Consider the following 16292-nt stretch of genomic DNA (forward strand, 5'->3'; position numbering starts at 1 on the left):
GTGTCTGCCATCTGTGCTAACCTACATCGCTCAGCACACATCGCTGGTGCGTAGCATGGTGTGTCTGCCATCTGTGCTAACCTACATCGCTCAGCACACATCGCTGGTGCGTAGCATGGTGTGTCTGCCATCTGTGCTAACCTACATCGCTCAGCACACATCGCTGGTGCGTAGCATGGTCTGTCTGCCATCTGCGCTAACCTACATCGCTCAGCACACATCGCTGGTGCGTAACATGGTGTGTCTGCCATCTGCGCTAACCTACATCGCTCAGCACACATCGCTGGTGCGTAGCATGGTGTGTCTGCCATCTGTGCTAACCTACATCACTCAGCACACATCGCTGGTGCGTAGCATGGTGTGTCTGCCATCTGCGCTAACCTACATCACTCAGCACACATCGCTGGTGCGTAGCATGGTGTGTCTGCCATCTGTGCTAACCTACATCGCTCAGCACACATCGCTGGTGCGTAGCATGGTGTGTCTGCCATCTGCTCTAACCTACATCGCTCAGCACACATCGCTGGTGCGTAGCATGGTCTGTCTGCCATCTGTGCTAACCTACATCACTCAGCACACATCGCTGGTGCGTAGCATGGTGTGTCTGCCATCTGCGATAACCTACATCGCTCAGCACACATCGCTGGTGCGTAGCATGGTGTGTCTGCCATCTGTGATAACCTACATCACTCAGCACACATCGCTGGTGCGTAGCATGGTGTGTCTGCCATCTGTGCTAACCTACATCGCTCAGCACACATCGCTGGTGCGTAGCATGGTGTGTCTGCCATCTGTGCTAACCTACATCGCTCAGCACACATCGCTGGTGCGTAGCATGGTGTGTCTGCCATCTGTGCTAACCTACATCGCTCAGCACACATCGCTGGTGCGTAGCATGGTGTGTCTGCCATCTGCTCTAACCTACATCGCTCAGCACACATCGCTGGTGCGTAGCATGGTGTGTCTGCCATCTGTGCTAACCTACATCGCTCAGCACACATCGCTGGTGCATAGCATGGTCTGTCTGCCATCTGTGCTAACCTACATCGCTCAGCACACATCGCTGGTGCGTAGCATGGTGTGTCTGCCATCTGTGCTAACCTACATCGCTCAGCACACATCGCTGGTGCGTAGCATGGTCTGTCTGCCATCTGCTCTAACCTACATCGCTCAGCACACATCGCTGGTGCGTAGCATGGTGTGTCTGCCATCTGTGCTAACCTACATCGCTCAGCACACATCGCTGGTGCATAGCATGGTCTGTCTGCCATCTGTGCTAACCTACATCGCTCAGCACACATCGCTGGTGCGTAGCATGGTCTGTCTGCCATCTGTGCTAACCTACATCGCTCAGCACACATCGCTGGTGCGTAGCATGGTGTGTCTGCCATCTGTGCTAACCTACATCGTACAGCACACATCGCTGGTGCGTAGCATGGTGTGTCTGCCATCTGTGCTAACCTACATCACTCAGCACACATCGCTGGTGCGTAGCATGGTGTGTCTGCCATCTGTGCTAACCTACATCGCTCAGCACACATCGCTGGTGCGTAGCATGGTGTGTCTGCCATCTGTGCTAACCTACATCGCTCAGCACACATCGCTGGTGCGTAGCATGGTGTGTCTGCCATCTGTGCTAACCTACATCGCTCAGCACACATCGCTGGTGCGTAGCATGGTCTGTCTGCCATCTGCGCTAACCTACATCGCTCAGCACACATCGCTGGTGCGTAACATGGTGTGTCTGCCATCTGCGCTAACCTACATCGCTCAGCACACATCGCTGGTGCGTAGCATGGTGTGTCTGCCATCTGTGCTAACCTACATCACTCAGCACACATCGCTGGTGCGTAGCATGGTGTGTCTGCCATCTGTGCTAACCTACATCGCTCAGCACACATCGCTGGTGCGTAGCATGGTGTGTCTGCCATCTGCTCTAACCTACATCGCTCAGCACACATCGCTGGTGCGTAGCATGGTGTGTCTGCCATCTGTGCTAACCTACATCGCTCAGCACACATCGCTGGTGCGTAGCATGGTGTGTCTGCCATCTGCTCTAACCTACATCGCTCAGCACACATCGCTGGTGCGTAGCACGGTGTGTCTGCCATCTGCTCTAACCTACATCGCTCAGCACACATCGCTCAGCACACATCGCTGGTGCGTAGCATGGTCTGTCTGCCATCTGTGCTAACCTACATCACTCAGCACACATCGCTGGTGCATAGCATGGTGTGTCTGCCATCTGCTCTAACCTACATCGCCCAGCACACATCGCTGGTGCGTAGCATGGTCTGTCTGCCATCTGTGCTAACCTACATCACTCAGCACACATCGCTGGTGCGTAGCATGGTCTGTCTGCCATCTGTGCTAACCTACATCACTCAGCACACATCGCTGGTGCGTAGCATGGTGTGTCTGCCATCTGTGCTAACCTACATCGCTCAGCACACATCGCTGGTGCGTAGCATGGTCTGTCTGCCATCTGTGCTAACCTACATCGCTCAGCACACATCGCTGGTGCGTAGCATGGTCTGTCTGCCATCTGTGCTAACCTACATCGCTCAGCACACATCGCTGGTGCATAGCATGGTCTGTCTGCCATCTGTGCTAACCTACATCGCCCAGCACACATCGCTGGTGCATAGCATGGTCTTTCTGCCATCTGTGCTAACCTACATCACTCAGCACACATCGCTGGTGCGTAGCATGGTCTGTCTGCCATCTGTGCTAACCTACATCACTCAGCACACATCGCTGGTGCGTAGCATGGTGTGTCTGCCATCTGTGCTAACCTACATCGCTCAGCACACATCGCTGGTGCGTAGCATGGTGTGTCTGCCATCTGCGCTAACCTACATCGCTCAGCACACATCGCTGGTGCGTAGCATGGTCTGTCTGCCATCTGCTCTAACCTACATCGCTCAGCACACATCGCTGGTGCGTAGCATGGTGTGTCTTGACACTTGACACTGAATTCCTAAGCACTACACTGTCTGCCGTAATAAAATTGCCATTGGCACCGGAATCCAAGAAGGCCTTGGGAACAATGGGAGGTCGTTGTTCCAGTAGTGTCATGCCAATAGTGAATCCCACTGCAGAGACTCGGGTATCGGTGTGTAACAATGTACCTAGGCGGACCACCCCTTGATCAGTTAGGCCTTGTCATTTCCCAGATGTTTTGGAAACAAGGAAAGTAGATGTCCATAAGCAAAGGCAATTTTCAAATCCCTCTCCAATAGGATGACGGAATTTCCCAATTTGCATCGGCTACTCGGTCTGCTAAGTAGAAGCTGGAGCAGAATAATTAAAAGAAGCAGAGGAATAAATCTGGGAGCTAGTTTGAAGCTGAATTTCCAAGATTGTTCCCTCTATTTCTCTCTCTCTTGATGATGCAGATCCACTCGGATATGGAAATGAGATTATCTAAGGAAGTATCCGGCAATTGGGATGCCAACTCATCCTTGATCCTCTCCGAAAGACCTTGAGTGAATGCTGCCATCAAAGCCTCATCATTCCATCTTCTAGGCCAAGGTTCGGAAATGCGCCATGTACTGACCCACATTTTGATTGCCTTGTCTCAGCCAAAGTATTGCTGATGCAGCTGACATAACTCGACCGGGCTCGTCGAACAACTTTCGAAACTCACTGATGAAGTTGGAACTCTGATTGACTATGGCATCATTCTTCTTCCAGAGTGGTGATGCCCATGCCAAGGCTTGTCTGTTCATGAAGGAAATGATGTAGGCGAGCATGCTGGATAGATGCGCTGATCTAGCCCAGTGGTCTTTTCCTCTGGGCTGATTGATTCTGTGGTTGGCTGCGCTGGCAGTTTTCTGGCCACTATGGTCTTTTCCTCTGGGCTGGGCTGGTGTCGATGTTGAGGACTGTAGTCTGGCAGCTTGACCCCAGGACTACATTGGTTGGGAGGCCATCTATAACGGCAATGTCTCAAAACTCTTGTCCAGCTCCCCAGTCCAGGTAGACCCTTGCCATGGGTACCTCTAGCTCCATTCCATTTGCCATGGTAACTTTGGCAGTGCGACCCTGCAATACTACAATAGGATCAATAAGGCAAGGGCTCCCTACAGTTGTTAAGGCCCCTGAGTCTCTCAGGCCTTCTCCCTGCAGGGGCCCTACTTGGACTGGCTGCAGGTGCCACCACATATTTTGTAGAGGCCGATTGGCCATGCAGGCGACTCTCCCCGCAAGAGACATTCCAACCACACTCCATCGGACTGACTGGAGGGGATACAGTCTCTGTGGGCTCATCTCCACAGATTAAACATGCAAGCCGGGCTCTAGCACTCAGCTTTGGGGCACAAGTCTGGGGTGCCGGCAGTGTGGGACAGTTCATCCTCAGATGTCTGATTTTTCCACAGCTGTAGCATTTCTTGTCCAGTCGGACACCGCATGCCACATCTGAATGATGAGTATGCATTCCTGCTCCGTTGTCTTAGTTCGGTTAGCCTATCTGCTGGGCTATCCATTCCACCCCACCTGGGACGTGGGGATCCTGGCCCTGCTAGGGAATGTTGTGAAACATGGCTGCTGCTAGAGGGGGTGCGGCTTGTGAGTCTCACCGGGTCCACATAAAGATCTTCTGCTTGGCTGTTATCTAGAATGCTGTTGCCATCAACATGATCCACCTCCTCCTGACTTGACTCCTCCAAGCTCATGAGCGCCATCCTCATTATGCTTACAGTTGCTTTTAAAGGGATACCCGCACCCTTTTCCCAAAACACGATCTCAAGGTCATCCTTCGACATTCTGCTGAAGTTCGCCATCTCTGCAGTTACTCCTCCCTGAGTAACTTGGCTTCTCCAATCGGGTGACAAAAAGCCGACTGGGGTATCCCACCGCTTGCCACCCATTTCCGGAACGGACGCCTGCCCTAGGCTCTGGCTACGCCTTTCGGGTCCACAGACAGAGGTTTCTGGTCTCACGGGACCTGGCCAATAGGGGATTCCCTCGTACCGTCAGTAACTTCCCGTTAATGACTCCACCCACTATGAAGTGGGCGAAGATATCGCTGCCACCATCAGACTCCTACCACGTGGCATCTGGAATCATGGATACCTCCTCAGGCCCAATGCCGGCACCCGAGTACTACCTGGTGAGGTGTATGCATCAAAATGCTGTTGACACACCCCTGACTGGTATCGGCTGGTCCCCACTGGCCTCTGTATCGGTAGCAGGCAGAGTGGAGCTTGGAGACGCTGGATCCTTTACCCAGTACAGGAGAAGAATGGGATTATTGTAATCCTATTGGTCGCAAGATGAAAACCTTGAGTCAAAGGATGCTGATTGCTCAAATATAAGTCCTTAAAAGGGACCCTCTCCAAGATCTCTAGGAGGCACGGCATACAGAAGATGTTACAGCAGTCACATACAGGCAGATGTACAACTTTACAGGCAAACATTGTGCTTTTAATCCGAATTCCACAGCAAATACTGCATGGTTAATTCCACCCTGCTCTCTCCACCCAAATCAGGGCCTCCCCCATAAACCTGATATCAATCAGACCATCTTACTTGCAATGCATAACTAAATCAAGATGACATGCCAATAAAAGGAATCCAATTTCCTTAGAATATTTAACATCCAAGAAAGATGGCGATCATTTGATTATCTCCTGGACACCTAACATAAAGAAACACAAAATGTTTCTGTTACTACAAACACTTTGCACACAAGACGGCAACCACCCAGCTCACTACCTGCTGTGCAGTGGTCATTCACCAGACATTCTGCTAGGAAATGACAATTAGCATCTAATTTCCTCATCACAGAGCCTGCTGGACTCCTTCCTCCAGAAATTTACACAGTGAATGCATTTTACTTTAAAAAATACATCAGGCTTCATGCCACAGCAGCACTGCAGCATGGGACCTGTCCCAGCTTAGTGCTGTACGTTCAGTTTAAAACACATTTTAAACCTTTCAAGTGCCCACTTTTGTGTAAAGATTTTGCTGCCGAAAAGGGATTCAACCCTTAAGTGCCATGGCATCCATTTTGTCCATGTGGGACAGCGTCTCCGGCCACACCCGGGGTCGTGTCACTGTCAACTGAGGAAGTCCGCCTGCCAGTTGTCAACCCCCAGTATAAAAATGGCTAATATCGCCCTTGCTTGATGTTCTGTTCATGGGAGAATCTTGGTTACGTCTCTCATGCATGCTTTGCTCTTTGTTCCTCCCTGATGTTTGATATAAGCAACCGTCATCCAGTTGTCCGACTGGACCTGTATTGCTTGGTCCTTCAGCAGAGGGTAAGCTTGCACAAGAGCATAGTACACAGCTCTCAATTTAAAGTTGTTTATGTGCAATTTGGATTCCCAGAGAGTCCATTTGCCCTGGAAGTGCACCCCTTGTGTCAATGGCCCCAACTTAGTAGACTGGCGTCCGTCGTTAGTAGAATCCAGTCCGGGATACCATAACTCTGGCCCAACAGGTTGGGAGACTGAAGTCACCAATGTAGAGACAGCTTTGCTTGAGACGACGTATCCTCCTCTGCATGTGGAGGTGAAAGCACATCCAATTGGAAAATTCTGGAGTGGAACCTCCCATGCTGATTTGCCTCGAACGAGGCCACCATCTTGCCCAGTAACCTGATGCACTGATGGACTAATACTTGGTTCGGAGCAAGTACTTTCGCTATCAGCTGTTTAAGTGCTGCCACCTTGTACCTCGGGAGGAACTCCTTCTGAACTACCGTGTCCAGAATCATCACCAGGAACAGAAGACTTTGGCTTGGAACCAATGATGACTTTGGTAGATTTAGAACCCAGACGTGGTCTGATAGTACTTGCATAGAAAGATTGATTGCGTGAATCATACTTTCCTCAAACCTAGCATTTATTAGATCGGGATGATGTTTATCCCTTGTGTCCTGAGTAGGAACATCGTTTCCACCATTACCTTAATGTGCAGAGCTCTAGACAGTCCGAAGGGCAAAGCCTGAAAATGATCATCCCTTAGGGCAGGGGTGGGCAATTATTTCAGCTGGGGAGCCACTTAATACTTCCACCAGATATTTGGGGGCCACACTCCAGAAATAGGGGGTGTGGTCACTAAAAAAGGGGAGATGTCTTTGAATGAATTGTAACACACCCCTATACCCCTTTTACACATCATGCAACACAATAGTAGGCCCCTTATACTTGCCCTTACATTTGTAATTCCACAAACCAGCTCCCCCTTAGTAATTCCACACACCTGCCCCATTAGCAATTCCACACATGCCCCTCACATTTCCACACACTGTCACACAGAGCAGTGGTCTGGATTCACTGCAAGGAATGTGAAGGTGGTAATGGAGAGTTTATAGAAGGGAATACGGAAGGGGTATTGAGCCATAGTCTGATGGGATCTTAAGGTTCGGCCTATGTCACTGCAGTTCACCGCTGGCTAAGACATGGGAGGTAGTGTAAAGGTCAGAAGGGGGTTTGAATGACAGCCCCACTGTGGGTAGAAGCCTGGGTCAGGTTACGTGACCTTTAGGGTTTATTCCCTTATCAGAACCTGTATTAGGGGGGGGGGGGGATCTTCAGACCGTTGTGGGATCTAATAAGCAGTGCATCAGGGCATTGTCTGCTGGGGTGCCTGAGCCGTGAGGGACAAAATAGCAGGGGGGGGGTGACCTGTCAGGCCACAGGGTTGTGTGCAGAGCTGCAGGTCTGGGAGCATCAGCAGGAGTCAGACAGAGGGAGTCACAGTCTGCTGCACAGAGGATGGATGGTGGAGGTTCTGACCTTGTCTGTACTCCAGCGGGTGGGGAGACCGGGGACCCTGGAGCATCTCTCTAGATGCAGAAGCCGTGTCCCAGCCGTCTATGCCCCCGTGAAGCTGAGCCACACTATCGGAAGCAGACTGCACCATCTGATGAGCTGCGTCTCCCTCTGGCCTTCCAAGCTACTCAGGAGGCGGCTGAAGGGTCATCCACATTGGGAGAGGCAGGTGAGGCTTGAGCACAGGTGGAGGGCAGGTCTGAATCGTGTCGAGGGCCCTACCTTGGGGCAAACCTTAGGTACGCTTGATGCAGGGGCCAAACCGGAAAGTGAAGGTAGGCATCCTTCACGTCCAGGGAAGCAAGGTACTCTCCTTCCTCCAAGTTTGGGATTATGGCCCACAATGACTCCATCCTGAATTTGAACACCTGCAGGTAGGAGTTCAAGGACTTCAGATTCAGAATCGGCCACACCGAGTCACCTGGCTTCGGTACCACAAACAGGATGGAGTAATACCCCAGACCCTGTTCCTGTACTGGGACGGGTACAATTACCTGGAATAGGACCAGTTTTAGAATTGCCTGTTGAAGGACTACCTGGTTCCCCACAGCTGCCGGGAGTCCTGGTTGGAAGTATCTCCGGGGAGGCGGTCTGTCGAACTCCAGTCTGTAGCCCTGTGAAATAAGATCCCTGACCCAGAAATCTAGGCACGAGGCATCCCACACTTGACTGAAGTGTAACAGCCGAGCTCCCACCGCAAGCATGTCTCAGGGTGGGTGAGAATAATATCCATAAAAGCCATGATTAAAGGCTCTGACCCTTAAAGTAGTGACTGAGACCCTCGTAAGGGCTCCTGCTCCTCCTCTACCTCTTCCAAAACCTCCTCATCTGAGTCAGGGGTAATGAATGGCGGAAATACCACATTTGTGCAATTGCCCTGGTATGGGAGTAAGGATATGCACTCTGGCAGATGGGATGGATAAATCCTGCTGCAGCAGCACGCTGAGAAGACACATAGACTTCATGCTTCTGGCCCAAGCCATCTCCTGAGTCTCCCCTTGTGACTCACCACTGAGCTGTGGTGACATGCACTGCAAATCATACAGGTTATTGTTCTCACCATTATGGAGGCTGTGACCACACACACACACACACACACACACACGAGTAAAGTACAGTGATAGAGTGTATAGAATAAATATGTGAAGATATCTACAACCTGCATATATGTGTGTGGAGCACATGAGGTAAGGACTCAGACACCAGGGGACCAGTACACCCTTAACCTGTGCCAGGCCCAGATTGAGGAGCTGGTAATAAAGCTTATACAGATGGAGCGCCTCTCATCCTTGCCGCCAGTGCGCCATCGCAGAGGTTTTGGTGATCCTCTCTTCTTCTTGCGCACCCATCCCCCAAGGTGCGTGGATGCTCACCATGCAATACAAGTTGCCACCTCTGGGTGGCTAATGCTCCACCAAGCTAGCGGCGGATTGATATACTGTACCAATGGAACAATATCGACATTCGCCGAGCAGAGCGAGCTTACATAGTATACTACAGTATGAGACGCTGGTGTGTCTCATCCCCGTGAACATCGCTGTGGCTCCAACTGTGCTGTACAACTGTACTTCTGCTGTGTGCTAGTATAATCGTTGTGTGTGTACTGTGATAATTCATTTTGTCACTGAATACTATTTAACCATTTAAGTGTCCCAGCGCTAACCTTATGTGCTGAGTCGGCAATAAAAAGGAGTAGACGCTTTCACGAAATCAGCCCTCTCCTAACACATCAGGCGGCATTGACCGTGTAATCAGAGCACAGTGCATTAAAGCTAAATTGCACTTAATCTATTTGGCACACAGATAAGGGAACCTGACTATACTAGTGCTATATGGATAAATGAAAAGTTATTTATTAATAGTTTCTTGTATAGCGCACACATATTCCGCACAGGAACTGATCATTCACATCAGTCCCTGCCTCAGTGGAGCTTACAATCTATATTAAATGAGCTTAAAGCTTAATTTCTCTGGTTTCCTTGGTCCAATTGGCTCAGAACTGGGTTTGTATGGAAGAGGAGACGTTTATCTACCAGAATATATCAAGTTTCTGAGACCCCAGGAAAGGGTAACTGAAACATCAGAACTCATGTTGGGTCTGAATTAACGGGTCCATTCTAGTCAATGGGGGAAAATTGTGTCTATTTTGCACCCTGATATCTCCGGTTCTATGTGTCCTAGAGACATAAGACTGGTACCATATGAAAGAGGAGACTCTTGGCTTACAGATAAGACTAGTAGTTTATATGACATCAGTAAGGAAAGCGGCAAGCATCCGTAGTTAGGTTCCCCTCCACTTGTCCACCTACTGTAGCTCATTACTACTGAGTACCGCAAATAGGAAATACTGTATAGAGAGGCTAAAGACAGAACAAAAAACTTAGGGAGGAGCTTTTATGTCTCCCCATTATACTTATATAGCTATCACTTATAGCGGGTGCCAGACGCGTTCCCGACAGTCATTTACCCGACGTCGGGATCCCGACTGTCAAAACGCAGACAGCCGACGGCCACCCGCTATTTTCCCTCGCATGACCCCCATAGAGGGAGAATAGAATAGGTGGCTCGCGTAGCAAGCCACCGTAATCACAGCGAGGCAAGTGCAGCGAGCCCGCAAGGGGCTTTTTTGCGCTCGCCATGCTGTCTGAGTAGGGGCAGTCGGGATCCCGACTGTCGGAGCCCCATACCACACCCCTTATAGCTGTAACGGTTACAGTACAATGCAATAAAAGCTGTTCCTGCCTGTGCAGACGCACGGAAATCTTTATAGGGAGGCAAGATTTTTTTTTGTGTGTATTAAATACTGTATACTGACGTACTGTACTACTGTATATAGCTGTGTTTAAAAAAAATGATCCCTTTATGAATCAAGTGGCAGCTTATCCACTACTGTACAACACGACAAGGGCGGCCAGACTTTCCACTCAGATGCATCCTAGCGACTTTTGACCAAAACAATGAGACGCATTAGCGTTCGTGCCCATGCAGACGCACGGGAAGGTTAATAGGGAGGCAGGAGTTTTGTGTGCTAAATATACAGTAACTCACCTACTGTAAATTTGTTGGAAAAAATAAGTTCCCTTTAATAATCAAACTCAGGCATACTGTACTTTAATGTACAACATGCAGAGCGGCGCGCTTATCCACTAGCCTACACACCTGATAAGAGCTGTGTATCTACAGTACTGTAGTTTACTGGACAGTACAGTAGTAAAGTAGTTCCTGTGCTACTGAGCTTTTTAATACTGCAGTCACTTTATGCAGACGCTGCAGCACACATTTCACGCATGCGCAGTGAAGATTTCAAAAAGTGACACCTGGTGGATGATCACTGGTATGGCACTCATCCGGCAATCGGCAAGCTGTTAAAATGTTTTTCGATGCCTCGCGGCGAGGGCCGCCATGGCGGGCTGGTGGTAGAACTGCCATGGGTAGGTTGAATGAGCGGCACTACATCTGTATATGTATATATATATATATATATATATCCAAGAAAAGAACCATCACTTGGGTCTTACTTTTGCTGTAAATCACATCTTGCCCCAATACTATCAACTGAGCTTACCATTGTATATTATGTACTGACGACGGGGTGTGTCGACCCTGAAACGTTAACCTGCATGGATTAAAGTTGGGCCAGCATTTATACACCTGCTTACAGTCTCCGAGTGCCCATTCTATTTCGTATGTATATATATCGCTTTCCATTTGTCTCTGCTAAGGGTTCCCCTTTGTGAACCACACCGCTGATGAGTGCCTTGTGCGATTACAGCATGCAGGGAAAGCAGGAAACAGTTGCTCACAGATCTCTGGTCCCGCTCTGAGCAAGCCCCACCTCCTGTAATTGTGCTGGTGCTTTCACTAATCTTTATACTGGCGTTTTTACAGTGTAACGGGTCCTGGTGGCCCAGTGGCAGTACAGTAACATCCAGTCTGAGCGGGGGGCAGCACGGCCCCTGTGCAGGAACACAATGAACCAGGTACTCACTCTAATCAGTCCCGTGTAACACTCACCTCAGATATCTTCAGACTAGTGACAGGGGTGTGCAGAATGCTGGGGGTGTGCTCGCTGCAGCGCAAGCACCCACTCAGGACAGTGGTCCTGCAGCAGGGAACAGCTCTGCACCTGAAGAGGCCGGTGACTGACCCTGCCCCTAGCTAAAACGAAGCAGGAATGCTGTGTACTCCCAAACAGCAACCTAAAATAACAAATGACAGTAAACTGAAGAAAAACTCTCTGGAGCTCCAGGAGTGCGCATCTTCTCATTATTCTAAGCTGGCTTGTGGGTGGGGACATAGAGGGGAGGAGCCAGTGCACCCTAATCCCATCGTATTGAGACGCCAGTATCCAATATAGATGAGAAGAGAAATTGGGGGGTCACTTAGACTCTGGGAACAGAGGAACCTGGCCCGCAGCATGCTAGGGAGACGCGATACACTAATTGGGGTTCACATTCTCAGGTGTCAACATTGACAGAAACAAATTTGAAAAAAAAAAACACATGTAACTTATTTTAATGCATTAACCCATGTGCATGTGGACACTGTCTGTGAGCGACACCACACTGAGCGGGAGAACCGATAATGCAGAACAATGCTACTCACCCAGGGAATTCAAGAAAAGGAAGTTCTCCTCCATCTTCTATATAGACATTAAGGGCCGTCACTGTGGGTCATAGCGATACATTGGCTGGATCCCACCAATCACCTACCACAAGACACAAGCGTTAGTGAGGGAGCACAGGTCGGGTCCTTGCATTACTGTGACCTCAGGACGATACAAACTCTATTCCCCCTGTATACCCCCTGCATAGACTGTAGATAGAAAGGGTGAGATTTAATAGGATGAGAGATTCAGAAAGTGGGTGATTTGGGAAGAAATCTCCAGGTTTTTTAAAGCGGCAATCATTTACACTTCAGAATCAAACTGGTTTTGCAGTGTAAATGATTGCCGCTTTAAAAAAACTGGAGATTTCTTCCCCAATCACCCACTTTCTGAATCTCTCATCCTATTAAATCTCACCCAAAGTATTTTATTACGTCACTAATAGAGTCTATTAGATCATTTCTAATAGGTATACATTTATAATGGTCTACATATATACGGCTATATCATTTACCTGACAATTTAAAAAAAGGAAAGATCGAAGCAATAAAAACAAAACACACCTCAGGAGCCAATCATAATATTCCTTCTATTAATCCGACTGGATGTGCAGGGAGGAACAGCCAGGGACTGAAGGCGCCGGGGGGGGGGGGGGGGGGGGGGGGTAGCAGCCAGGGACTGGAGGTGTGTGTGTGGGGGGACAACCGGGGACTGGAGGTGTGGCAGCCAGGACTTGGGTCTGTCAACTGGGGACTGGACACGCAGGGGGGGGTGATGCAGAGGGGGTCTGGACATGCCAGGGGATGGATTCAGTTCAGTGTTTTGTGCACCAGCAGCTACTAGATGGGACCCGATGGAGCAATACAAGTGTTCGGGCTACATTCTCCATTCTGTCAAGACAATCAGGTCAGACCACATACTTGTCCTAACTGATTGTGTGGTTATAGCTAAACACAAAGTTCTCTCATATACTTTGAATGGGGATTTCCTTCCCATTCAAAGTATTGGCTGAGCTTTGCTTTGAGTGACATCTCAGTAGAGCTCAGCCAATCAGCGCTACTACATGGTGCTCCCTGATTGGCTCCTGGGCCCTCTAAGTCACAGAAGTCACCCAGGAACCTGGCAGTCTGAGGAAGGGAACTCATATAAACACATGGGGTCCCTTCAGGACCTCTGGTTCAGGACACTTCCACTTTATTTTTAAAAACTGGATATCTACAAGGTAAGAAGGGGACTGATTTACACTGGACAAAAAGGAGTTGTTTGTTATTGATTCTACTAGACAAAGGGACCGAAGTGTAACGTGGGAATTTAGGTAAGTATGCGAGTGTGTACAGGCCGCCATCCACCAGTTTGATATGGACACTTTTTACCTGATTCTTGGCCAGATTCTCTAAGCTTCAAAAGTTATAAAATGGAGAGTGATAAACAGCCAGCCAATCAGCTCCTACCTGCCATGTCACAGACTGTGTTTGAAAAATGTCAGACAGGAGCTGATTGGCTGGCTGTTTATCACTTGTGAAGGTTAGAGAATCTGGCCCTATGACACAATTTCCTGCAATTGCAATGTAAGGCGCATTCCCGTGAGCCTCCCATCGCAGTCGCAGATCCTACAGGCTGCCATGAATATTCATCGGAGCTCATAGCCCTTGATGGGATCGCATACGATACATTGTATGCAAAAGGACCTCATGCGATTTTGCCGACCGGCAACTGAAGGGTGAAATGGTGAGGTACCGCAGGCGATACCTCACCGATGGGGGGCCCTAAGTGAACATGAGTGATTAATAAACTTTTACTTTCAAGGTGTGTGTCTAATATTTGTATTACTGTGGAACTACAAGTAAAGTGGGCCCTTTAATGCCCTGCATGCTGGTACTTGTGGTTCTCCAAGTACAGCATGTAGGGGAGAATTGCTACAACTACAGTAAAAGTTACGGATTATGCTTACGATAATTCCTTTTCTTCAGAGTACTTCATGGCAGCCATTACAATGGGTTTATCCCTCTTCTCCTTCTAATTAGACAGGTAGTTTTTTTTTACCCCAGGATCATGCGCCTCCTCTTCCTCATCTATATAGTCAGTCACCTCCCCATGTACCTTTAGTCTTTTGATTGTCTCCGCCCAAGATCCTAGGGTAAAAAGAAAAAAACACACAGGGAGGGTAAAATACGGGCTGCCATGAAGTACTCTGAAGATAAGGAATTCTAGTAAGCAAAATCCGTAACTTTCTTCCTCCTACTTCATGGCAGCCATTACAATGGGATGTACCAAAGTATAAAGGGCGGGCAATACTCTACCTCAAACCAAAGCTTGTCTGAGGACTTCACTTCCAAACCTGAGGACTTCACTTCCAAACCTCTTCTCTGTCACGTCCAGAGCATAATGTTTGGAAAAGGTATGCAAAGAAGACCATGTTGCAGCCTGGCATATCTCTGCCGCTGACACCTGTGCCACTCTCGCCCATGAAGCCGCCATTGCCCTGGTTGAGTGTGCCTTTATCCCTTCTGGAACAATACGCCCAGCTTTCTTGTATGTGAATGAAATAACCTCCTTGAGCCATCTTGAAATTGTCTGCTTGGAAGGAGCAAATCCTTTCTTTGCTCCCAATGGAATTATAAATAATGAATCCGTCCGCCTAAAAGTAGAAGTCCTATCCAAGTATATCTTGACAGCTCTGACCAAGTCCAATGTATGCAAATTTTCTTCTTTTCTACCAGAAGGGTTGGCATGAAAACAGGGTAACACAATTTCTTGATTCATCTGAAAAGATGCTACTACTTTAGGCAAAAACGAAGGTTTATTTCTAAGGATCAATTTGTCTGGAAATATCCTTATATATGGATCCTTCATACACAGAGCTTGTAGCTCACCCACTCTTCTGGCCGTTGTGATAGCCACCAAGAATATTACTTTCCATGTTAAGAACTTCAAATTGGCCCTGTCCAATGGCTCAAAAGGGGCAGACATTAACCCATTCAGGACTAAATTCAAGTCCCACTGAGGAACTATAGACCTAATCCTTGGTCTAACCCTCTTGATTGCTTGGCAGAATCTTCTCACCAAACTATGTTCTGCTAACTTAAAGTCCAATAAAACACTCAGAGCTGAAATGTGTACCTTTAATGTGGATACTGCTAAACCCTTGTTAAATCCTTCGCAAAGGAACTGTAACACATGAGATATCTGTGCATTGGGAAATTCAAACTTGTTTCTCGACCATTCTGTAAAAACCTTCCATATTCTGTAATATATCACTGATGACACCTTCTTACGGGCTTGTAGAAGAATCTCAATTACTTCTGCTGAAAGTTCTTTATCTCTTAATTGCTGCCGCTCAACCTCCAAGCCGTCAAACGTAACTTTTGCGGATCTTGACATGCCAACGGACCTTGTCTCAGAAGCTTGGATGATGTTGGTAGGAACAATGGCTCTGCCACCGCCATGCTCTCTAACATTGGAAACCAGACTCTTCTGGGCCAATAAGGAAGGATGATGATCACCTGGCATTGTTCTGACCTGACTTTCCATAGAACCCTGTGGATCATTGAGAACGGAGGAAACACATAGGCTAGTGGGAAACGCCAGTTCTGGGACAGTGCATCTACCCCGCAGGACCCCTTCATTGGGTATCTTGAAAATAACTTTTCCACTTTCCTGTTGGTCGTTGATGCCATCAGATCTATCACTGGCTGTCTGAAGCGGTTCACTATCAGATCGAATGTCCTCTGATCCAGCTCCCACTCTCCTGGGATTATTTGCTTCCGATTTAGGAAGTCTGCGACCTGATTGTCTGCTCCTGGCACATGCAGAGCCGAAATTGATAGCAAATGACTTTCTGCAAAAACCATGATGTCCCTTACTTGGGTGAATCTTTTCGCACCTTTTTTCTAATAGGG

At 48.6% G+C, this 16292-nt stretch overlaps 1 protein-coding gene across 5 annotated transcripts in view; it reads right to left on the reverse strand.

Moving 5' to 3' along the window:
- LOC146064951 (uncharacterized) overlaps positions 1–16292 on the reverse strand; it is a 101229-nt gene that overhangs the window by 53927 nt on the left and 31010 nt on the right. For all 5 annotated transcript variants that reach the window (XM_083179006.1, XM_083179005.1, XM_083179001.1 and 2 more), the window contains exon 2: positions 12393–12495. In XM_083179006.1, the coding sequence (XP_083035132.1) occupies positions 12393–12426 (34 nt within the window). In that variant the 5' untranslated portion in view covers positions 12427–12495. The remainder of the gene's footprint in view (positions 1–12392; positions 12496–16292) is intronic.

The sequence above is a fragment of the Crinia signifera genome, chromosome 3, assembly GCF_055691185.1.
Source record: "Crinia signifera chromosome 3, ASM5569118v1, whole genome shotgun sequence".
Taxonomy (NCBI): domain Eukaryota; kingdom Metazoa; phylum Chordata; class Amphibia; order Anura; family Myobatrachidae; genus Crinia; species Crinia signifera.